Source organism: Hippopotamus amphibius, chromosome 3 (assembly GCF_030028045.1).
Source record: "Hippopotamus amphibius kiboko isolate mHipAmp2 chromosome 3, mHipAmp2.hap2, whole genome shotgun sequence".
Lineage (NCBI taxonomy): Eukaryota > Metazoa > Chordata > Mammalia > Artiodactyla > Hippopotamidae > Hippopotamus > Hippopotamus amphibius.
The window spans coordinates 75,268,234-75,292,627 of NC_080188.1; the positions used below are offsets into that span (position 1 = coordinate 75,268,234).

The 24,394-nt window shown below is 39.9% G+C and overlaps 1 protein-coding gene and 1 non-coding gene across 2 annotated transcripts in view; both read right to left on the minus strand.

Annotated features, from left to right (window-relative positions):
• Positions 1-524: 524 nt before the first annotated feature.
• FREM3 (FRAS1 related extracellular matrix 3) overlaps positions 525-24,394 on the minus strand; it is an 81,242-nt gene continuing 57,372 nt past the window's right edge. The window contains exons 6-8 of the mRNA XM_057728197.1: positions 15,371-15,622; positions 4,761-4,910; positions 525-786 (exon numbers count right to left, since the gene is read on the minus strand). Coding sequence (XP_057584180.1) covers positions 545-786; positions 4,761-4,910; positions 15,371-15,622 — 644 coding nt within the window. The 3' untranslated portion in view covers positions 525-544. The remainder of the gene's footprint in view (positions 787-4,760; positions 4,911-15,370; positions 15,623-24,394) is intronic.
• On the minus strand, positions 18,085-18,157 carry TRNAR-UCU (transfer RNA arginine (anticodon UCU)). Its single transcript has one exon. It is a non-coding gene; the product is annotated as a tRNA-Arg (tRNA).

The following is a 24,394-nucleotide window of genomic DNA, read 5'->3' on the forward strand; positions in this document are numbered from 1 at the left end:
TTATTATCTTCTTTTATAAAGGAGTTTGCAAAAGAAGGGAGAGCTGATGAAAGGATTTTCCTTCTAAGTGGCTCTGATAAAGACTTAGGGAGGAAAACCGAGCAATCGGCAAAAAGAAAGTTTAGGCTTATCTGCAAATTTCAGTAAGGGCACCCTTAGTGCTACAACCTGAAAAACTGAAAGAGGATGAGGGTATCTCTGTAGTTGAAAAGTGCTTCCTGTCCAGAATCCATTGGCAAAGAAAGGTCGACCCTTTTGTTCTTAACTGTTGATTTAATTGATGACAATGGGTTTCACTGGCCTTGATAACAAAGTAAAAGAAAACAGAAGAAAACAAAGAGCACAGTCTAATAATCCTTTGTGGGCTCGATCCTCTTCTGCGTCATATATTCATGAAGTTACATAAACTACATTTGTACATATCACCAGAATATCTAAAACACCAGTGACAATATAATACCATTGATATCCCAGAGTTGCTGAGATCTGGAAAACTGCCTTGTTAGGAGACATGGTTTGGCTGTTTCCTCTCCCTTAAAGTCTTTCAATCAAAAGAAAGACAAGTACTCTGCTTAGAGTCAGTGATGGTGTCATTGATGAAAATGGTGGTTTTATTGGGTTCTCCAAGCACTGCACCCAGAGGCATCTGGAGAAGTAATTCAAACCTCTCTGGACCCTCGGAGATGGGCTGTCCCAGGTCATCAAGGATTGTCACTTGGAACATCTGAACATGCGCTCCTGGAGCAAAGTCCAGTTTTCGGCTGATGCCAATACAATCTATTCCAGCTAGTGGGAAAGGAAAAGCCAAGAGTGAGACTGTAGGATTCACTGCCAGAATTTCTCCTTCGGAGAAAAATGGGAGGTCTATAGCATTTTCCTATGTATACAGCACATTCAGACTCATATTTTTTTTGGCTTGATCCTCAGAAAGGGGAAATTTCCATGTTCTACCACATGCCACAATAGGCACTCACCAGTGACCATATGCCATCCTCACCAGTGCTCTCCATCACCTTCCAAGCACTCCCACAAAAATCTCACCGATAGACCGAAGGCTCTCTGAAGACAACTTCAATTCATAACCAAAGGACTTCTCTTTTCTATTTGGAAGTGTTAAGATGACGATTGTGACTTCACACTAGGCGTCACTCATTCACCTTTGCCAGACGTCTGATTTAAGCTTACAACATTCCACTCAGTTTTACTCAGCCATGAAGTTTCTGCCATTTTCTCAGTTATTAAACGTTTTTCAAGCTGGCTCACCTGATCGTATTGCTTCTTAGCTACTTATTTAAAAAGTCATCCAATGTCATGACAAATTACAATCAAGAGAATAAAATAGCAAATCCGGAGTGATATAAATACATAAATAAATGGAGGAATAGAATATTTACATTATCTCAAAGTATCTCTCCATAAAAGACTTCTTAACTGCAAAGGAAGAAAAGTCACTTTATAGTAAAGAAACCTGGCAGGGACCACCTTAACCAAGTGATCACAGTTAATACCCCCAATAGTGGGGTAAACTGAAATTGTGTGCCGTTGGGTAGAATGCAATGAGAATGCGGTACCATCTCTGTGATATTCCTGCTGGAGATGCTTAGCCTGAATCTGATCATGAGGAAACACAAGACAAGCCCAAACTGGGGGATATTTTACAAAACTGGTTTGTAATCTTTTTTTTTAATTTTAATTTTATATTGGAGTATAGTTTATGTACAATGTTGTGTTAGTTTCAGGTGTACAGCAAAGTGATTCAGTTATACATATACATATATCTATTCTTTGTCAGATTTTTTTCCCATATAGGTTACTACAGAATACTGAGTAGAGTTTCCTGTGCTATACAGTAGGTCTTTGTTGGTTATCTATTTTATATATACTGGTGTGTATATGTTAATTCCAAACTCCCAATTTATCCTTCCCCACTGGTTTGCAATCTTGAAAAATATCAAAGTCATAAAATCAAGGAAGGTTGAGGAACCGTCCAGATGGAAGAAAACTGAACGACACGATGACTAAATACAATGTGTGATTCTGCTATTTTTGCTATAAAGAATGATTTGGGGGACAACTGGTGGAACTTGAATGAGGTCTGAAGATGAGACTGTAGTAACGTATCAGTTAATTTCCTGATTTTATGTTTGTATTGTGAGTATAGAGGAGAATGTCTTTGAGGAGTTGTATTCTAAGTTTTTGAAGAGATAGGTCCAGATTTACTGGCAACCTATGGTTCAGGAAAGAAAAGTGTTTCTGTTGTACTTGTCACTTTTCTGTAAGTTTGAAATTGTATAAAAAATTTAAAGCCATTAAATATTAAGAAAAAAAATTAAGAAAAAAACAAAACAAAACAAAAGAAAAAGCTAAAGAGGTTACAGTGAAAAATACCAAGGCAGGAAAGTAAGGGAAAGGATTTGGGATCTTATACACTTTGATTCAAATCTTAATTCCACTGCTTACTTGTACAACTATTTCATTTGACTCTAAATTCCTTTAACTGCAAAATGGGGATAATTACTGCCACTTTACAAGGTTGTTGTGAAGATTAGAGATAATACAGCAAAACTACTAGCACAGAGTCTGGCAAATAGTAGGTACCCAGTACATAGAGTTTATAATTATTATTTGTGGGAAGACATTCAGAAGTCTTTCTGAAACCTTGTAAATGTTACTAAAAGTAATTAAAGTATGTGGGCCAAGTGACTGGTTGCAGAATGTCCTGCTTGAGCAGTGGAGGAGCTAAGGGTGCTGGGCTTGGAGACCATGGGGGTATAGGCTACCGTGGAAACAGAATATTGACCCTCTCTGGGGGCGCAGCCCCTTTCTCACTTGCACACCTCATATCACCCTGTTTGGCCCTGGAGGATGGCTGGTTAGCCAGAGATGGGTAAGATTCCTCAGGGGAGGAACAACCTAAGACAGGCACAGTCGCAGAGGGGCCAACAGGGGTGGGGCACAGACCCCTAATCCTTCTGAGAGAGGTCTCCTGCCCCCAGGGCTGCTTTGCTCTCCACGCCCAGCTCAGATCTGCACCCTGCTCAGATCCACACCTGCTCAAATCGAACCCAGGAGGCAAAGATCATTGCCCCAGTCATGTGAGGCCTTTGTGTGTTTATTTCAAAGATAGCCTTGTTTATGGAACTAAACTGGAAGTGTTAGACCCTTAGGCTATGCCAAGAACTCAATAAAAGCAACGTGGGATCAATCAGCAAGGCTCTTGATCCTAGAGGTCTTGAGTCCCCTGGTCCCATCTTTCTCTTAAATCTGTGTCTGTGTTTTCTTTAAGCTTGCGGCACCCGTCACTCACCTTGAGTCGCCGAGCTGGTCTCGGCAATTATTTATATAATAAATAATAATGGTATAAATATACATGCATAATTATTACTGTTAATTAAGCAACCTGAGCAGACATCAGGTATTTACTAGACTCTACAGTTTTATCAAGTCTAAACTGCTACCTCTGCATATCTCCTGTTTAAACCCATGTCACCACCTCAAGCACAGATTACTCCTATTAGTCCATCCCTACCTGAGAGCTAGCAGAAGGGTCATTATTTGTATGCAAAGAGATTCATCTAAATGAATTTTAGTTTCTTTTCCCAACCGTAAACCAAAAAGTCCAAGGAGCCAATTGGTCTACTCACTTTTGATTTCACAAGGACATACAGAGTGAGAAATAGCTCTGACTGGAAATTAAAAGGAAAGAAAGGAAAAAGAAAGGAAAGCAAAAAAAAGAAGAAAAAAGAAGCAAAACAACACCACCACCACAACAAAAGAACTTTAATGATCATCACTGGTGTCATGTACAGTATGATGTGATATATTCACTGAAGTGTTATAACGTTAATTCTTCCAAGAGCAAGCTCTGGGCTGTAAACCTAACTAGCTGTCTTTAGTTTCCTTAACTGTTTCTTGAGTACATGCTGACACTGAGTTCACATTTTCATAGATACATTTTCTCTTTATGTCTTGTCAGTTCGTGTAGGTTTTTAGATTGTTGGGTTTTATTTGCAGGATTTGTGCTTTTACTTAGTTTTTATCTTAACATATTCTCATGCACCTTGAAAGTATACGATGCAAATCCTGAACTGTGCTGCCTGTCCACATCCCAGGAGACTAAAAGGTCCCTGCTAGCAAATGAAAAAATGTGGGTATCAATGTAGGTGGAAAATTCCCTTTCTTACCTCCTAAATCCTACTGTGTTTTTTTTTTTTTTTTTTTTTTTATCCGCCTGGTAAAGTAGTGGCGGGCTCACCACAATAACTGGTGTTCAGAACCATTCAGCCTCACTGCCAGCCAGGCTTTGATTGTCCACATCAAGAAAGGCAAAAGGGAGTGGGACAGGAGGACATGCTGCTTGAAGCCAAGGAAAATGCCCGAGAATTGGAAGTGAGATTCCACCCTCCTACCCTCTCTGGGGGCTAATAGGTGCCTGGAATCTCCCAGGAGTTGGGACCCGCTCAGCCATCACAGGTATGCCTTGATTTGAAATAGTGTTTATGAGCAGCTTATAGTAGCTACAAATATTCTCAACTTTGGAAAATTAATTTGGTCCCAGGCAAGTGGTTAATGAATGAATCATAAGGCTGCCATTTAAATATTCTATTTATTCTGTAAACAGCAGATGTCATTCTACGTGCTCAGTAGGAGAAACTGTAAGTTAGAGCCCATCCACAAAGAGTGGCGTGCCACACTGACAGACGAGACCTTGCCCTATACCCATGTCATGATAACGATACATTTTAAGATGGTCCGCTCACCTTCTGCTGATTCCGGCTCTGTCTTCCTGGAGCGTATGGTGACGGAGGACGTTTGGGAAAGGTCAGTGCCTGTCCTCTGGACACAAACCTCCACGGAGCCAGCACTTTGATCAGCGTGATACTCAGCATCACCAAAGTGCAGGGCAGGCTCTAGGGAGGCAGGAAAGGAGACACTAAGAATGCTTTAGCCTCCCAGGCCTCCTGTCTCCTCTGGCCCTGCGGGAGCCTGGGTATTTGTCACAATCATCAGACTTGACAGGTCCCACAGACTCGAGGAGAAACAAACAAAGCACACAAAAGGCCACGCCAAGGAGTCGCATGACATGGCTTTGATTCTAGGAAGTGTGCAGTGAGAGAAAATCAGTTAGGATTCTACCCATTTTTCTGCTTTAAGAGGGAGCTGTCCCACAAAGCAATCTCCTGACTGGGGAAAGCTGCCCAACGAGCTTGTAACCAAGGTAAAGTCAGCTATTGTTTGGGAAAAGATGGTGGGGCATTTTGGAGGCTTTTTCTCAGAGGAGAAATGCCCTTCATGTTGAGGCGCAGTCCAGCCAGCAGTCTGAATTCGGGGGCTGCTGTTGTGCCTTTTCCCATGACATTTGCTTCTCACAAAGATAGACAGAAATTCTGGGGCTCCTGTTCGCTGAGATGTCAGATATGCTATCCCCAGAGGCAAAGAAGGGGCCCCCTAGAAAGAAAAGGCTGAAAGCAGCAGGGGTAGACATCAGACCCTGAGGGCAGGTGGAAGAGAACAGCACATCTAATGGAAGGAAAAATTTGACAATGAGAAAGTCAGGACTTGGCCAAGCAGACATAACCTTCCACCTCCAGTTCACTCAGTTCTAAAAAGCAGCCCATGAACTTAGCTGACTCTTCAAAGCTTACACAAGGTTTAGCTACACCAGATAGACTGTCACGAAAAAGTTTGGAAATGAATGTTTTTCTTTGGACTGTGAAATCCGGAGGCGAACAAATGTAAACACCAGGCAGCAGCAGCCTCACCGCAGAGGAATGACCCTTGAGTCAGTAAATGGAAAATCAACATTACAGAGGTGACACATTGGCAAACACAGTGCAACACAGAAGCATATTGGAATGAAATTTAAATTTTGGAAGGTAGAAATCCACTGTAGTAAGTTATTTGCTCAGGATGTATTTTAGTTGATCTCTTCATGCTGTGGAAAGTTTTACTATAGGTTTGATCATGGTATATAAGAGCTCTCATAATCTGACTTGAGTCAGTTCCTTTTTGGAGTCATCAGGTACCACACCTGACCCTGTGCCTTGTGTTCCAGTTACACTAAACAGCTCTCCACGCAGTCAGCAGAGCACGTGGTCGTGGCCTCTGTCTTCGCTGGTGATGTTCTCTGAGCTGAAACTCCCTTCCCAACATGTTAATTTCACACACTTCTTCTGTAAGACTTTGATTGAGTTACCTGCTCTGGGAGGCCATATATGCCCTTACCAGGTTAGTCATTCTTTACCTTGTGCTCCCCTGACACTTTGCAAAGCTCTATAACTGCAGGGATGGGTCACACTTGCTAGTTGCTGTCCTCAGGTGCACTGCAGGTCTGGGGGGGGGGGGGGGACCTGCACTCAGAGAAGGGTGGGGAGTCATCGTCTCTTTTGACCTGGAAGTTTCACTCCATCTCCCCATTGTTGCTGATCGATGTCCCTGATACTGCTGAGTTTGAGACAGGAAGGAGGGAGGAGAGGCAAGAGGAGCAGGAAAGGGTTTTCTTGATGGGTTTTATCATGATGAGCACACTCTCGGGTCTTAGAAGATGGAAGATAGCGGATTTTGTTTCTTGTGGGCCCTCTTTTTTTATCATGGGCACTTTTGTGTGTTCTTTGGAGATCTCTCACTCCCATAGTTGGGAATTTCTCATCTGCAATCCCTTTGATGAGGATGACTGCATCTCTATCCTGGCTGGTCACTTAATCCTTCCTTAACCATTAGCATTCGGCAGTGCTTCTGCTGGGGATTGTTCATCCCTCTAGATGGCGCTTTTGGACAAGACCTAAGACAGGTCCTTTCTGGCTCTCTATTGTGTGCGTGGCTCACATCTGGTCCATGGCATTTTTGCCTTGATAAACCCTAGGAACACTGCCTAATCCTAAATGCATTCCCTTTTTTTTTTGTTCATCCATCAAAGCAGCCAATCAGCTTATCACCTACATTAAGATTTTCCAGGTAAAGCCAGTTCCCAGGTCACTGTATCCTCCACACTGCAGGTGACACACATTACCTTTCCCAAGTGGTCTTGTGACTTGGCACCTCTTTGAAAAGCTGAAATGTTAAAGCCATCATTCTAACACACTGTCCTGTGTTTTTATCAGAGCCCTACAAACATCTCAAGATCAGAGCCCACATTCCACATATCTTTGAACCCTTAGAAACATCTTGGCTGATGTATTATAAGTACCCAAGAATTTGTTGAGTAGATAGTTTTAACTCACTTCTGATATACTTTGAACTTATTACAAAAGTTTTTTTTTTCAAGTTGGGACCAAGGGATCTACTTTTTTTTTAGCAGAGAAATCATTCTGTGTCATATTGGGGAAGGGAGAAAAATAAGAAAGATAAAAAAATATTTGGGTTATGTCACTGTTTAGAGAAAAAAAATGTAAGAATCAAGCCTCTCTGAATACAGTGATACACGATGTAAGAGGAGGACAGTGTCACTTAGAAGAAAAATCATGAAGCTCTTCTGAGATGCTTTACATACTGAGCATCAGGAGATTTGTTGAAATTGAGAAAAGAGCAGCATCTCCAAGTCATCTTTACCCTAGCTCTGTCTAAACAAACTGAGGTACTGGCAATAATTCTTAAGGGCAGGCAATTATGAGAGTATGATGTTTTGACCACATCATACTTATGCTAAATGGATTCCACAGCCACAGATATGTTTTTATATCTTTTAAAAGAGATTGTTCTTTAAATAGAAGTAAGGAAAAGAAATACGACAAGGTGGGAAGTAAAGCTTTCAAAAGAGATACGACCATCATTTAAAACTAAGTTCAATTCCAGATTCAGAGAAATTTCATGCCAAGGTCCAAAGAGGGCTTGCAGGTGAAGTGACAGGAATACTGTTGGTAAACTTTGACAAATTACTGGAACAGGATAGATGCCAAAAGATGGAAGACGAGAAAATGTTTTTTCAGTTGCCTCAGAAGAGAAAATAGATTCTAGAAACAAACTGGTAAGCTTAATCTTTAGAAAAATTCTAGTACAGCTTATTTAAACAGTTTCTGAAATTTTGAAGAAGAAAGAGGTAATGCCTATGAGTTAATATCAGTTCTTTAACATCTGGTTTCATGAAGTCAAATTTAATTTTTCTTTAGTTTAGTTAAACAGACATCTATTGGGCATCCTCTATGTATTCAAACTGTGCTAGTTACTGGGGATGTAAAGAGGTGTGTGTTCTGCTGTTGAGGTATTTCTGGTATAATAGGGCAGCCACACCTATGCCTGAGTGCTTTGACAAAAGAAGAAGCCAACCTCAAGGCTCAGGAGAAGGAGTCTTGGGAGAAATAGCACTGCACTAGACTCAAAGAATGAATGACAACTGATCCATAAGAAAGGTGGGAAGAATGTTCCCACCAAAGTGGCTAATATGAAAAAAGGCACAGAAGCATGACAAAGCCTAGTGTTTGGGGAGGAATACAAGAGTGTGTTTCTTAGAAATGTGTGAAGAGAGAGTAGATGAACGAGGGAATGAGTTGAGAGAGGAAGGGAGAAACCATATCCTGCAGAAACTTGGATTCCATTTTAAATAGATGGGACTTCACTGTCTAGACTCTCCATAGACCGCGGGGACCAATTTTAAGCAGTGGAAAAGTTGGTTGGATTTTTTTGTTTTCTGTACATCTGTCCAACTTTGGTGTGGGCCACAGATTGAAGGAAGAGTTAGGGCTACTGATTAGAAAGCTAGTGCAATTATCCAGGTGAGGCATGAGGACTGTTTAAACTATGCACTGATACTAGGGACGGAGTGGAAGAAATGGATGTAATAAGTGCCCAGTGATTGGATGTAGGTGGCTTCTAGGATGCCCTGCAGGTGTAGGGGTGGGACCGTCATTAACTCATTTGGGAAGATACCCCCAGTCTTGGCTGGGGGTGGAAAGGCTTTGATGTGTGAATCTGGAGTTCAAGAACCAGGTTAGGGCTGGAGATAAGACTCAGGAGTCCTGAGCACACAAGCTGAGGACCATCCCATATTAAGGGTATGATCATCCAATGTGAACGAGTACCGAGAACTGCTATAGGCGGCACCAACCTTCAGGGAGACTGGAAGAGGGGAAGGAGCTCAAAAAAGAAATAGAAAAAGATGGATGGAGAGAGGAGTGGATCCAGGAAAATCAAGAGAGTGGAGAAAATTGAGAAATATAAGTGACCACAAAGTCAAATACAGCAAGCATGTGCAGGAAGCTGATACATGCAAGCCAACAGCAGCAGCCAGTGGCAAAACAACCAAAATACATCTGATAAAACTTTCAATTGTATAAGGTGAACTATATAATGCCCAAGTTTAAAAATAAGAAATGAGATAAAAATTTTTCTAGGTTTAAAGCCTGTGACAATTGCATGACTAGCCTTTGAAAGCATGGGGATACACTTTCTTCTGAATGGTTTCCTGGGTTTTACAGTACAGCAGCATGTCTTTCAAGTTTTAAAAACATTTATGTGTTGAAGTTTATCTTGGTTCACAGCAACAGGATTAACCGCATTGAAAAAAAGTTGGATGTGATTTCACCAAAATAACACTTAGTTTCTGTGCAATTTTTCCATACAGTGTTTTCTTAAATCCATCATCATTCTGTTAAATGCCCCTTTAATGATAAAGATACTAATCTAGCTGGCAATCTTTATAGGCAAATTTTATGCATGTTATGCAAATCTTACTGCCTCAGGACAAAACTAACAGCCCTCCGAAACTGGACATCAATTGTTTTCTGTGGTAGATTGTAAGAGTTTTCAAATCACATAGTAAAAATGCAAAGAAATGTCTTCAGCAGAAAAGAAGAGCCCTGCTGTAAATTGTTCATATATAGAAGAGACACACTGTGCTAATTAACAAGTTTCCTTAGTTTCATCTTGCCCCTGGTACAGGGCAAGTGGAAGCTAGGGTCTTAAGCCAGACGAATGCATATGAAGCTCGTTATGCATTCATTCAGTTAACATTTACTGGCCATATTCTGTGGTCTCTGCCTGCATGGAGTTGATGTGTTTTATAATGGTTTTCGTGGCAGTGCAGGGCCAGGGTCTTGGGTTGTTAGGTTACCTCTGCCCTTGTACAATTTCTTTTCTTAGCATCGCCCCATGGTAGTTGCCTTTACAAAGACATTCCTTCAGGTGACCTATTTGACAAGGGGATAGTTGATCTCTATTTAAGGAAGCAAAACATTGCACAGAGGCTAGCTAAATAGAATAAAAACATTTCATCTCAATGCTAACTCTTGAGCTACTTGGCTACAACTTTAAATTGCTAGATATAGTGTCATCACTTGGCCTAAAGGAAAACATGATTTGCAACAAGATTTAATACTTTGAACAAAGGAAACATTATTGGTATTTAACAAGTGCTCAGACTGTGGCAAATTGCACATAAAATCCTAACCCTGGAAAATGAGTGTGTATTTTCCCCAATTTTTTTTCAAGTAGTCAATTTCATAGGACACATGTTTTTATTCCTGGCTGAAAGGGCAATAGAACTACTTCCTGATATACACCATGCCTTAGCATTTGACCAACGTTTAAGTCTTAAAAACTGAATTAAGGGAATTGTCATTTCACATCGGTCAGTATTCCAAAAGATTATAATCATATAGTAGGTGTGCTAATAATCACTGTGGTTGTTTCCTCAAAGCCAAAATATAATGGCACCATTCAAAGGAACCATTAGCATCATGAATGGCAAAATCTGTGACTATCTTTAGAGACTAATGTAGCAGTGGCACCCATAGAAGTCATTCAAGGACAGCAGCTAAATGAGCGCCCCTGTGGGGTACTTGAACCAGAGGATGTCACACCTTCGTAGTTTACATAGCTAATACCTGGTCCGAAATAGCATGACTTCTGACCATGGAGACTGAGACGTTATAGGACAGTAACTCAGTAGAGTCATGCTGGGCTTAATGGGATGTGACCTCGCTGCTTCAGGAGAGTGGGGCTAGGTTAGTATGGTCACATCTATAGCATAACCAACTGTTTCAGCTCAAGTTCACTCTGCATGGAACTGAGGGAAGATAAAGCAGCCAAAAGAATTTAAAAAAAGGGCTGCCTGTTTTCAGCCATGTTAAAGGAAAGAATATTTTAACCATGGACCCTTGAGGGTCTAGGACCCTCGGCAATTATTTTTGGCCAAGCTGGAGGTGGTTCTGCTGTCTTGATGGCGTTGCTAGGATCCCATGCTCATCAGACAATATCCTGGTTGTGAAGTCACCATCCATATGAAGTCTCCTTTATGGAGAGGATGCTGGTTTTTCCTAAGCTCAGCAAAGTGCTCTATCCTCAATAAATGTTACTGAATCTGAATGCAAGCTGCCTGGATCCAATAATTATTAACAGTGACTTGCTCAGAAAAGTATGTAGCAATTAAGATTGTTTACACTGAACAAAGATTCTTTCATCACTACTTTTGTACATGACTTTTTTTTTTTCTCTCACTCAAAAGCCTCCATGAGTTTGAAAATAATCTAATTAAGGATCAAGTCAGATGTAATAGAGGCAGGGAAAAGAGCTTATTTGACTTTGGGGTCCTATACTAAGCCCACAGTAGGACACTATGAATGTTTTTTGAATTGCATGTTAAAAACCTACTGATTCCATTTCAAACAATATTGGAAGTAAACAATTGTGTTGTACACTGAATTTTGTGTTAATTTTCTTCCTTTATTTTCTATATTTTTTTCATTTTCTATCTGGCATTGGAAATGTTTACAATTTCTGAACGTAGGAAGATTTAAAACAACTATGGTTTTAAATAAAAAAGTAAGTGGCGACATGGCAGGGCTCAAGGAGAAAATATGTCCTCAAGAGATAGATATTCAGACTTCTACTTATCTTGTACATTCCTGCATTTAGCTATTCCTACAGGTTAGTTCAGTTTAGCTCATCTTATTTTGTTTTTCACATAATGACTTAGCAATTCATATGATGCTGTGGCACTAACAGAATGCATTTCAGGTGTTTCTGGCTTTAGGTTTTTTAAAAAAATTTATTTTATTCAAGTATAGTTGATTTACAACATTGTGTTAATTTTGGCTGTACAGCAAAGTGACTCAGTCATACATATATGTATTCTTTTTCATATTCTTTTCCATTATGGTTTATTACAGGATACTGAATGTAGTTCCTTGTGCTATACAGTAGGACCTTGTTGTTTATCCACACTATTTGTAGTAGTTTGCATCTGCTAATCCCAAACTCCTAATCCATCTCTCTGCTACTCCCTCCTCCAGCAACCACAAGTCTGTTCTCTCTTTTTTTTTTTTAATTAATTTTTATTGGAGTATAGTTGATTTACAATCTTGTGTTAGCCTTGTTTTATGGACTGGGAAACTGAGTCCCAATAGCGCCACCTGCCTGAGGTTACCCTGGGAAGGTAGTGGTACCCTAGGGTCAGAGGCCAAGTCTTCAAGCCCCCAGTCCAAGCTTTTCTCACTCTATCATTTCACTTCCCCATTCTTGTCTTTTTTTCCCTCCCATTTCTTTCCTTGGGTACTTTGATCGATAACTAGGTCCAGCAGAGAAGGAGTGCAGATATTGTACTGGCATCATTCTTTGGTTTCAGGAAAAGGTATGACCAGGAAGGAAAAGGAATTTGAAGCTATATAGATAACCGATTTCAACTTTTTCATGTTAATTCCTCATCACCCTAGAGAACTGAGAACTGGTTATAAAAGGAAAGAGCTACTATGAAGAAGAGTATATAGAACAATGTAAAAAAAGTCGCTACCTCCCTAACTTTGCTTCTTTCTCCTCTCAGTTTGCTTGGCAAACAATTTCTGGGTCTCTAGAACTTGGTTCAGTGAAACCTGTCCCAACCTCTCAGTTAAGATGTAGGGGCTCTAGCTAACATCCTAATTAGAACCCTGATATTAACAAAAAACTAATTTTTCAATTAGGCTTTAAGAACGACATAACTCCAGAGTCATTCTTTTCTTTCAGAGTGTTTCTAGTCCTCTGTTTGCTCCTCGTATTTATCAAGCAGACTTGACTAGGCAGTGATTTTTCAGAATCTCAAACAGTTAAATTTACTCAGATTCTCCTTTTCTTCTGTGGAGAAAACAGCACATAATTTACATGCAAGACTTGAGTAACCTTTCTCTTTCCCAAAAAACTAGATAATCAAGATTAGTATTCTTAGTAGATACTCCCTAATATCTCTTTGGTTTCACAGAGAATATAATACAAATTCTAAATTTCTATGTAGTATACTGAAAATTCATACACATTATTATTTTTGAATTGAACTCTTATGGGTTATTACAAAATATTGAGTAGAGTTCCCTGTGCTATACAGTAGGTCCCTGTTGGTTATCTACTTTACATATAGTAGTGTGTATATGTTAATCCCAAACTCCTAACTTATCCCTCCTCCTGCTCCTTTTGCCTCTGAGAGCCATAAATTTGTTATCTATGTCTGTGGGTCTATTTCTGTTTTGGAAATAAGTTCATTTGTGTCATTTTTCTAGATTCCACATATAAGTGATATCATATGATATTTGTCTTTCTCTATCTTACTTCACTCAGTATGATAATCTCTAGGTCCATCCATGTTGTTGCAAATGGCATTATTTCATTTTTCTTATGACTGAGTAGTATTCCACTGTGTATATATATATATACCATATCTTTTTAAACTATTCATCTGTTGATGGACATTTAGGTTGCTTCCATGTCTTGGCTGTAGTAAATAGCGCTGCAATGAACGTTGGGGTGTTATGTATCTTTTCAAATTATAGTTTTATCCTGAATATATGCCCAGGAGTGGGATTGCTGGACCATATGGCAACTGTATTTTTAGTTTTTTAAGGAATCTCCATATTGTTCTCCACAGAGGCTGTACCAACTTACATACCACCAACAGTGTAGGAGGGTTCCTTTTTCTCCACACCCTCTCCAGCATTTATTAACTGTAGACCTTTTAATGATGGTCATTCTGACCAGAGTGAGGTGACACTTCATTGTAGTTTTGATTTGCATTTCTCTAATAATTAACAATGTTGAGCATTTTTTCACCTGCCTGTTGGTCATCTGGATGTCTTCTTTGGAGGAATATCTATTTAGGTCTTCTGCCTGTTTTTTGATTGGGTTGTTTGTTTTTTTAATATTGAGGTATCATACACATTAAGAAAAACAAGAGTTATCTTAATTCTAACGGGGCAATTTTCGAAAAAAAGTACACAATGAAGAACATACAAACATACAGACTTTAGGATCTATACTTATTCTGAGCCCTTGAGACTTGTAAAAATATATTTTGGAACTGAACTTAGTCCTTGACAATTTTTTTTTTTGTGGAGCAAAACTGGCCTATTGTACCATTCTCAGATCTTGTCCACAGGATGGGATATCAACAAACAAACCCATTTAGGAGACCAAACAAACTAACAAAAACCAAACCAACTTTAATTTCATTCATATTTTCCTTTGTTCTAGAACAGTATAATACGTGATAAATTTGCCATTCCCAACTAAAGAGCATGTACACTCTTCAACCTCTGTTCCATCTGGTTTATCACTTGACATAGCTCACAGTTTCATGGAAGCTCTGTGCTGTTTCTATAAATCCACACAAATTTTGGGTCTGTAATAGCAGTCCAGTCTAATCTTGTCTAGATCTGAACACAGCAACTCACAGTCCCTCAAATCCTGACAGAGGTGTATTTGAGAGATGAAGTGGTCAACCTAATTTGAGACTGGTAATAAAATAGTCTGATCCTGTCCCTGTTTTTATCAACATTTCCTCTTAAAAGTGCCTCATGTAGAAAGGGCAATTGAGACCTAAGAAAGTCATACTGGGCTTGATGCTTATTGAGTCTGGGGGTGGAAGGAGTTGGTTTTGAGGGGTGAGGAGTCCAGTATTCTTTTCTGGCTCTGAGTTTCAGCTGGCACTAGAGCCAAACTCCCTGCCAGATGGGGCTAGAAGGAGAGACCTGGATCACTGGATCACTACACATGGGAGATCCTTGTACCCTTGTATCATTTGTAGACTCATGTACTTGTTGTTGGGAGAGAGGCTCCTTGGGATGCTAAGATGAGTGTCCTTGTGGGGCAGTCCTGGTTGGGTGATCAGACATTTAACCTAGGTCCTCTTCTCAGCTTCCTTATAAATCTTAGGTCACTTCCTTGGGATATGCTTTAAAAACTTTTTTTAAAAATAAACTCATACACAAATAGTTAATCTTCCTGCATTGCTGCCTTGTCCTTGGTGCTGGTGATACCTACGTATTTGAAAAGCCACTCAGATCCTTTGGAGAAGAAGCAACATCAACAATTCCTTTAATAGATCATTTCAGCCTGATTTGTCTTTCAACTGTTGAGGGAAAATACAAGAAGAAGGCAGTTATTTCGAAGAGTGGAAAGCAGGAAATGGACTTACCATCATCACGATCAGCCAAGATAATCACCTTGGCGGTGGGGAATTTGGCCCCGAGTTGCCCTCCCATTGGCAGGCTCAGTGAAACGCTGAAGGATTCCTCCTCTTCGTAAAGAGAGTCACTGATGATGAGGACCCGGCAGGTGTTCTCAGCCTCATCCTTATCAAAGCGGAGGATGCTGGTGTGGTCTTTTGGACGTGAGATGTAGTCAGAGAAAGATAATGCTGTGGAAGAAATGGTGCCTGTGGCAGAACCTACAGAAATAGGAGATGGAACAGAGGTGAGAAGAAATGGAATTCTAAACAGGAAACCTGTTCCCCACTGGGTCTTCTTCAAATTATTTTTGGATAATAGCTATCAGAATTATAAGGCTTATCACTTATCTCATAGTCACAAATACTATTATTGTAATTAGAAGGCTTTTAGAACAAACCCTGGTATTTTTTTTAAGCTCTTTATTGGAATATAATTGCTTTACACTCTTGTACCAGCTTTTGAGGTACACCAAAGTGAATCAGCTGTATACATATACATATATACGTATACATATATCCCCATCTCCCCTCCCTCCCGCGACTCCCTCCCACCGTCCCTCTCCTGGCCCTCTAAGTCATCACTCATCATCAAGTTGATCTCCCTTTGTCATACAGCAACTTCCCACTAGATATCTATTTTATAGTTGGTAGTGTAAATATGTCTATGCTACTCTCTCACTTTGTTCCAGCTTCCCCTTCGCCCCCCCGGCCCCCAACCCCGTGTCCTCCAGTCCATTCTCTGCATCTGCATCCTTATTCTTGCCCTGTCACTGGATTCATGAGTACCATTTTTTTTTTAATTCCATATATATGAGTTAGCATACAGTATTTGTTTTTCTCTTTCTGGCTTACTTCACTCTGTGTGACAGACTCTAGGTCTATCCACCTCATGACATATAGCTCCATTTCATTCCTTTTTATAGCTGAGGAATATTCCATTGTATATATGTGCCACATCTTCTTTATCCATTCATCTGTTGATGGACATTTAGGTTGCTTCCATGTCCTGGCTATTTTAAATAATGCTGCAATAAACATTTGGTACATGTTTCTTTTTGGATTATGGTTTTCTCTGGGTATATGCCCAGGAATGGGGTTACTGGGTCATATGGTAGTTCTATTTGTAGTTTTTTAAGGAACCTCCGAACTGTTTTCCATAGCAGCTGTACCAGCTTACATTCCCACCAACAGTGCAAAAGAGTTCCCTTTTCTCCACACCCCCTCCAATGTTAATTGGTCCTAGATTTTTTGATGATGGCCATTCTGACTGGTGTGAGGTGATACCTCATTGTGGCTTTGACTTGCATTTCTCTAATGATTAGTGATCAAACCCTGGTAATTTTGACATGTTCCACAGTTAATGGAAATAGGGACTATAGTGAATAAGATTTGTTTAGGTTAGGGGCTAAATGAACTGAAAAATCCATCATAGGATGGTGGGTCTGATTTAGCTTAATTTGTTCATATTATAGATTGGAAAACTGAGGTATGGATAAATTATGACCAAACATAATCATGGTCTGGATTTGCTCCTGCCCCTGCCCTTCCTGTAGCGGCAGAGTTGTAAGTAGCATCTTGGTAGTCTGGCCCTCCCACCGTGACTAGAGTTCTTTGCATGACACCAAAATACAGCCACGAAATTACTTGTTATTTTAAAAGGAGTACAGGATTGATTGCAAGATTTCAGTTTAGAGGCAGTGTCTTTAAAATTGTATTATAATAATTTACATACATGAAGATTCCCCAATTTAAAAGCACTATTTGATATGTTTTGACAAATACATACAATCATGTAACCATTACCATAAGCATAACACAGAACATTTTTATCCACCCACACATATACCCCTTGTAATCCATCTCCTTCCCTGTCTCCCAGCCCTGGAAATCACTCATCCATTTTCTGTCACTATAGATTTATTTGTCGCTGTAGATTTATTTGCCTTTATGAGAATTTCATGTAAATGAAATCATGCAGTTTTTAGTCTTTTGCATCTGATTTGTTTCACTTAGCACAAATCGTTTAAGATTCATTGATATATCAGGATTTTATTCCTTTTTATTCCTCAGTAGTGTTCCCATTGTGTGGCTACACCACGATTTGTTTTTCCATTTACCAGTTGATAATTTAGGTTGTTCCCAGTTTTTAGCTATGCTGAATAATGCTGCCATGCATATTCAAGTTCAGGTCTTTGAGTTCGTATGTAATTTTATTTCTCTTGAGTAAATACTTAGGAGGGGGTTTCTGGGATCTAGTGCATGGTTTTTAGTGTGTAAAATAAACATAACCTAAAATTTACCATCTTAACTATTTTTAAATGTACAGTTCAGTAGGATTATCTACTCACATTATGAAGCAGATCTTCAGGACTTTTCCATCTTGCAAAACTGAATCTCTGTACCCATTAAACAACTCCCCACTTCTTCCTTCCCTCAGTCTCTGGCAACCACCATCTTACTTTCTGTCTTTATGAATCTGTTCACTCTGGGTACTTCAGGTAAGTGGAATCATACAGTATTCATCTTTTTGTGACTGGCTTATTTCACTTAGAGTAATGTCCTCAAGATTTATCCATGTGTCAGAATTTCCTTCTTTTTTAAGGCTGAATAATACTTCATTGTATGGACATACCACTTTTTTTTTTTTTTTTTGCCATTCCTCACGGCATGTGGGATCTTCGTTCCCTGACCAGGGATCGAACCCGGGTCCCCTGCAGTAGAAGTGCAGAGTCTTAACCACTGGACCACCAGGGAAGTCCCTGGACAAACCACATTTTGTTTATCCATTCAACCAGACATGGATACTTGGGTTGTTTCCCCTCTTGGCTATAATAGAATAATGTTGCTATGAACATGGGTGTCCAAATATCTCTTTGAGACCTTGCTTTCAATTCTTTTAGAGATATACACAGATGTGGGATTGCTGGACCATATGGTGGTTCTATTTTTAATTTTTTGAGGACCCTCTATACTGTTTTTCCACAGCGGTTGTACCATCTTACAATCCCACTGACAATGCAATTCAGTACATTTTTTTTTCAGTGTTAAAAACATAGCAACACACAGGTTTAGAGCTGAAAGAGTAAAGACTAGTCACGGTAATTGAAATGATTTAGACAGACCAGGTTTAGGAGACAAAGACTGTATAAAATAACTCAATACACCAAATAAGTAATTTTTGTAAAGCATGAACATTTCCTACCATGCTTCTCCTTAGTAAGAAGCAATGGGGCAGGGTGGGGGTGGGTGGGGGGTGGGGTGGGTGGGGCGGGGAATTCCCTAGTGGCCTAGTAGTGGTTGGGATTCCAGACTTTCACTGCTGTGGCCTGCATTCAATTCCCGGTTGTGCGGCAAAAAAAAAAAAAAAAAAAAAATGAGGATATGACAGTGAGCTTCTGGATGGGACACTCTAGGTCCAGCAAGGGTCTCTCTTGCTTATAGTTAAGGTATACGCACATATGCATGCTGACACCAATGTCCACCTTCTTCTTGCTAATGTGAATCAACAGAAATACAAATTGACGTCTATGAGTGTGTGCTGTACATATAAATATAGCTTGTTAAAAAATGAGAATTGTTTCCAAATTGACTTCAGAGGATTTGCTCAGAAGGGCACCAACTCACAAAGTGTTTCAGAATAATTTTTCAATAGAACAAGTTTTAGAATTATTAGGAAACAATAAGTTGACTGTTTTGTCATTCCAAGAACCTAAAAAAAAGTTAGAGCTGGAGAAACTGATGCGCATAAAACATGTTGACTAGGGTAGAGAGAGAAACTGCTAGAAATGGATGGCTTAGACGGGGGATTATCACTTGGTGGGGAAGCCAGCCAAGTTCCAGTGCCAGCCTGTGCTTTGAAACTTTATTCCTCCATGACGTTCCCTCCCTGTTAAGTCCTGGGAAATCTACTCATGAAAGAGCTCTCTGAGCTCAAGTCAGGAAGGAGAGGCTGGTTCTTAGGATGTCAGAGGCAAGAGCTATCAAGTGCTAGAGTCAGGCAGTCCTGAAGTAGATGAGGAGAGAAGTGGTTAGCAATCTAGGAAGCCCACAGGAAGAGATAAGAAACTCTGTCAAGGAGACTTTTTATGCTGCAAGAGACACACACAAAAAGGAAAAATGGTCATAAATTCTTAAGACAATCTGATTAAGTAATAAGCAATCATTGGGAAGTTTTGTTTGTTTGTTTGTTTGTTTTTAAGAGCCTGAGGTTTAAAAAGAATTATACAGTGGAGAATACACTTTTTTATTTTCCCCTAGTCATCTAGAATGCAGAAAGTTGGTAACACAGGTGGTGTAAAAAAAAAAAGAAACCCTTGTCAGAAACTACACATTTAACCCCTCTGAATAAATATCAAAAGCAGATAAACACTAGACTTGCAGAATAAGTACATAATACTATCTTTCTAAATCTTTATTAAATATCTTTCTCAACATATTTCACCTAATGAACAGTCAAATATTGATTTATCACAGTCCATGAAACAAAAGTGATTGGTATTTTCCGCTTTTCTATTTTTTTTTTTCAACTAACTTCTCCACTGGTTGAAATAGACATGCATTTGAATACATAGATTTTGGTTAAATAAAAGACTGAAAGAAACTCTTATTGAAAATCATTTGGCTGTGGAACTCTACTAGAACAGAAAGGAAAACAATACATTTTAGCAAGCTTTTATTAACAATGAGAGTTGATGGGGGAAAAAAAAGATGGTTTAATTACATCTCACATAATCAAAAAATTCAGTGTACCTAAATGGCCTCTTCCTCCTAGGAGTCTGGAAATTTTACTTTGGGAAACCATTTGATTAGTTATATGCAACAGTCAAGACCACGGAATACTGGTATTTATTTTAGTTTAAGAAGCTCTATTTTATTAAAAGCAAGTTAAGAATCCCCAAGAGTTAGAGGGAAGGGTCTGTTCCGAAAACATCAAATATAACTTGAGATATAAGCTGAGGTCTCTGGTGATGGTCTGGACAAACCCCTTATTTAATAGTGAAGAGTCTCCAAGGAGTACTGATGTGTGGTTTCCAGGAAGCTTTCATAAAGATGTTTTAGCAGTTGGGCGTCAAGCCTTATTAGGACAGCTTACCCAGAAATTGTGCTAGATCATCTTTATGAGGAACATAAGAGGTAGATTATGGGGCAGGATGGACTGTCTTACTGAGTATGGGTATAATTCTCCAAAATTAAGGTTAGAACCAAAGGATTCATTTCAGACTAACCAAGCATGATGTTGTGTTGGTAAAGGCTTAACAAACAAAACAAAACACCCAAAAGCCCTGATTTGTAGCCTTGGCTGATTTTTGTCACGTAAATATTCCCACCACGGCCAGTTTCGCTATCAATGTGAAGTCACTGAACCTAAAGTTGAGAAGAGACGCACCCAGTTGGTTCTCAGGAGCAGTTATTGGCTGGATCCAGCAAGCCACTCCATCCACACTGTCAGTGGCATAGATTTCCCCTTGCCCATGCCCATCTCAGACATCACTGAATCCTGAGAATCTCTGAAGTTATTTTAAAAATTAATTGTTTCTTGGACTTTCCTGGTGGTACAGTGGTTAAGAATCCACCTGACAATGCAGGGGACATGGGTTCAACCCCTGGTCCAGGAAGATCCCACATGCCGCGGAGCAACTAAGCTCGTGCACTACAACTACTGAGCCTGTGCTCTAGAGCCTGTGAGCCACAACTGTTGAGCCCATGCACCACAATTACTGGAGCCGTGCACCTAAAGCCTGTGCTCTGCAACAATAGAAGCCACCACAATGAGAAGCCCATGCACTGCAACAAAGAGTAGCCCCCACTTGCCACAACTAAAGTCCACGCAGCAACGAAGACCCAATGCAGCCAATAAATAAATAAATAATAAATTTATTTAAAAATTTGTTTCTTTACAAAGGGTATATATATGGCTCAGTTTCTGTGGCTATATAGTACATTTGCTTTATAAAAATCATAAAATGATGCTTAAAGTCAGAAAGTTCTATCAAGAAACTACATTAAAGGATAATTGAATTAGTATGTTATGGTAGTTGATAACTTTATGAGGTGGCTAGGGTACTTTATCAATGAGGAAATTGAGGCAGAGAATACCCCATTGTCTTGCCCAGGAGTCAAAGTCCCATCTCCTGATAGAGCATTTTTTAACTTCTCCACTTTGTTTTTAGTTATTATATCACTTGATTATATATTCTTTTTAGCATATAAATATCCTTTAATATATATTTTTAATAGGGCAGCAAGACAAGAAATCGCCTTTCTTTAAAAGTACAGCATCTAATTCCTGATTGAAGCAGATGGAGTTAGAAGACCCAGGTCCAGTTCATTTCATGCCCAAGAGGGTTCATGACCGGGGGGTAGATGGGCTAGCAAGTGGAGAGAAGGGGAGAAGGGGACAGGGCTGGAGCAGCATGGGAGCATCTGTTTAGAGGAGTCTTTGGGACTTCTGTTCCCAGCAATTTGGCTGGCTAGATATTCTGGGATACTCTCCTACTACAAAATATCTAGAAGAAATAATTATTCTGCCTTTTCTGTGCTGACAGGAAGTAAGGGAAATCATCAAGGGGCAAAACAAAACAAAAACAATACCCTAAAACCCCCGAACACCAACCCCCCTACAGCTAGTGAAGAGAGTCCCACTCAAGCTGGGATTCAGAGTCAGCACTGCAGGGGAGACTGGACTGTGGGCCTGTGGCACCATCAGTGAGCTGAGTCTGAAACTCTGGGACTTGGCCTGAGATGCAGGGGAGCAGGAGTGTTTCTGGGTCAGCATTGCTCTCTGATCCCAGAAGAAGCAACGCAAATCCTCCTTGCAGGAAAACATCTTCAAGTAAAGCCCCCAGATCTTTCACAGATTCAGATCAAATAAATGTGAGATCTTAAATGCACAGAGAAGATAGATCATCAAAAAGACAACTTTTAGACTAAGAGCAGATTTTTAAACAAGACAGTGGAAGCTGGAAGACAATGGAATAATAACTTCAAAATGCTGGGAGATAGTAACTGTCAATCTAGAGTTTCAAGACTGAGGTTGAAATAAAAACATGTTCTGATATTCAAGAGCATTTACCCCCAGCAGACCTACAGTCAAGAAACTTCTAAATCATCCAAAGAACCCCTCTGAGATGCAAGGTATAAGTTCTATAACTTACATACACACCTTTAACCAAACAAATAGATTTTTTTTTTTAAAAGGAAAGAAAGGAGAAAGTCTTTTGCTGAATGTGCTTGGAAACAGCTTTTCACCTCCTTCTTAACTTGACCCAGAGAAACAGTTCAATCAGAGAAGGGGGGTGGCCCATGGCTGTGGTTTACCACACAATCCCTTTCAACTGGATAAAGTTGATTATTTGGAAACCTCAGTATATTTGACTTGGGGTTGACCACAACCACAGGATGATTCAGTACTGTTCCTGTTCTCTTGGTGTTAGGCTCTGTGGTTTGCTCTTCATTGGCTGTTTTTCCAATAGGAGCAATTTCCTAAAAAATAAGTGACTAATGAGAAGAAAAAGACAGATGACATTTATCTTGAGAATAAAACAGGGTCAAGAAGTATCTAATTTGCAGTGTCTGCACTGCGCAGCATGTGGGATCTTAGTTCCCTGACTAGGGATGGAACATGAGATCCCTGCATTGGAAGTGTGGAGTCTTTTTTTTTCTAAGAACTTTTATTGAGATACAGTTAACAGACAATAAACTGCATATATTCAGAGTATACAATTTGGTTTTTTTTCTTATTAGTAATGTATGTATGGCAATCCCAATCTCCCAATTCATTCCCCTGCAACCCTCCCTGCTTTCCCCACTTGGTGCCCATATGTTGGTTCTCTACATCTGTGTCTCTATTTCTGCCTTGCAAACTGGTTGATTTGTACCATTTTTCTATATTCTGCACATATAATATATGATATTTGTTTTTCTCTTTCTGACTCAATGCACTCTGTATGACAGTCTCTAGGTCCATCCATGTCTCTACAAATGTCTCAGTTTCATTCCTTTTTATAGCTGAGTAACATTCCACTGTATATATGTACCACATCTTTTTTATTCATTCATCTGTTGATGGACATTTAGGTTGCTTCCATGTCCTGGCTATTGTAAATAGTGCTGCCATGAACATTGGAGTGCATGTGTCTTTTTGAATTATAGTTTTCTCTGGGTATATGCCCAGTAGTGGGATTGCTGGGTCATATGGTAACTCTATTTCTAGTTTTGCAAGGAACCTCCATACTGTTCTCCATAGTGGCTGTATCAATTTACATTCCCACCAACAGTGCAAGAGCATTCCCTTTTCTCCACATCCTCTCTAGCATTTACTGTTTGCAGATGGACGCATGGAGTCTTAACCACTGGATTGCCATGGATGTCCCTAACAATGCTATTTATTTATTTATTTATTTATTTATTTATTATTTATTTATTTATTGGCTGCATTGGGTCTTCATTGCTGCACGTGGACTTTTCTCTAGTTGTGGAGAATGGGGGCTACTCTTCATTGCAGTGCATGGGCTTCTCATTCCAGTGGCTTCTCTTGTTGCGGAGCACAGGCTCTAGGTGCACAGGTTTCAGTAGTCGCCTCACGCGGGCTCAGTAGCTGCTGCTTGAGAACTCTAGAGCGCAGGCTCAGTAGTTGCGGCACATGGGCTTAGTTGCTCTGAGGCATGTGGGATCTTCCTGGACCAGGGATTGAACCCATATCGCCTGCATTGTCAGGTGGATTCTTAACCACTGTGCCACCAGGGAAGCCCAACAATGCTTTTTAAATGCAACACCCCAAAGTCACTGTCTGAGAACACTGATGAGTGACATTTTGGGACCTTGAGGCCCCTGTGAAAGTACAGCATAAAACCAGTCGCCTCTTTCACCTGGTGCAAGTATAATATGTGTTTAGCATCTATGCATTACTATTAGAGTATAGAGCGTGAGTCTGATTTCCATTCAACTGTTTATACATCAGCTCATGCTTATTTTATTCATGAAAATAAGTAA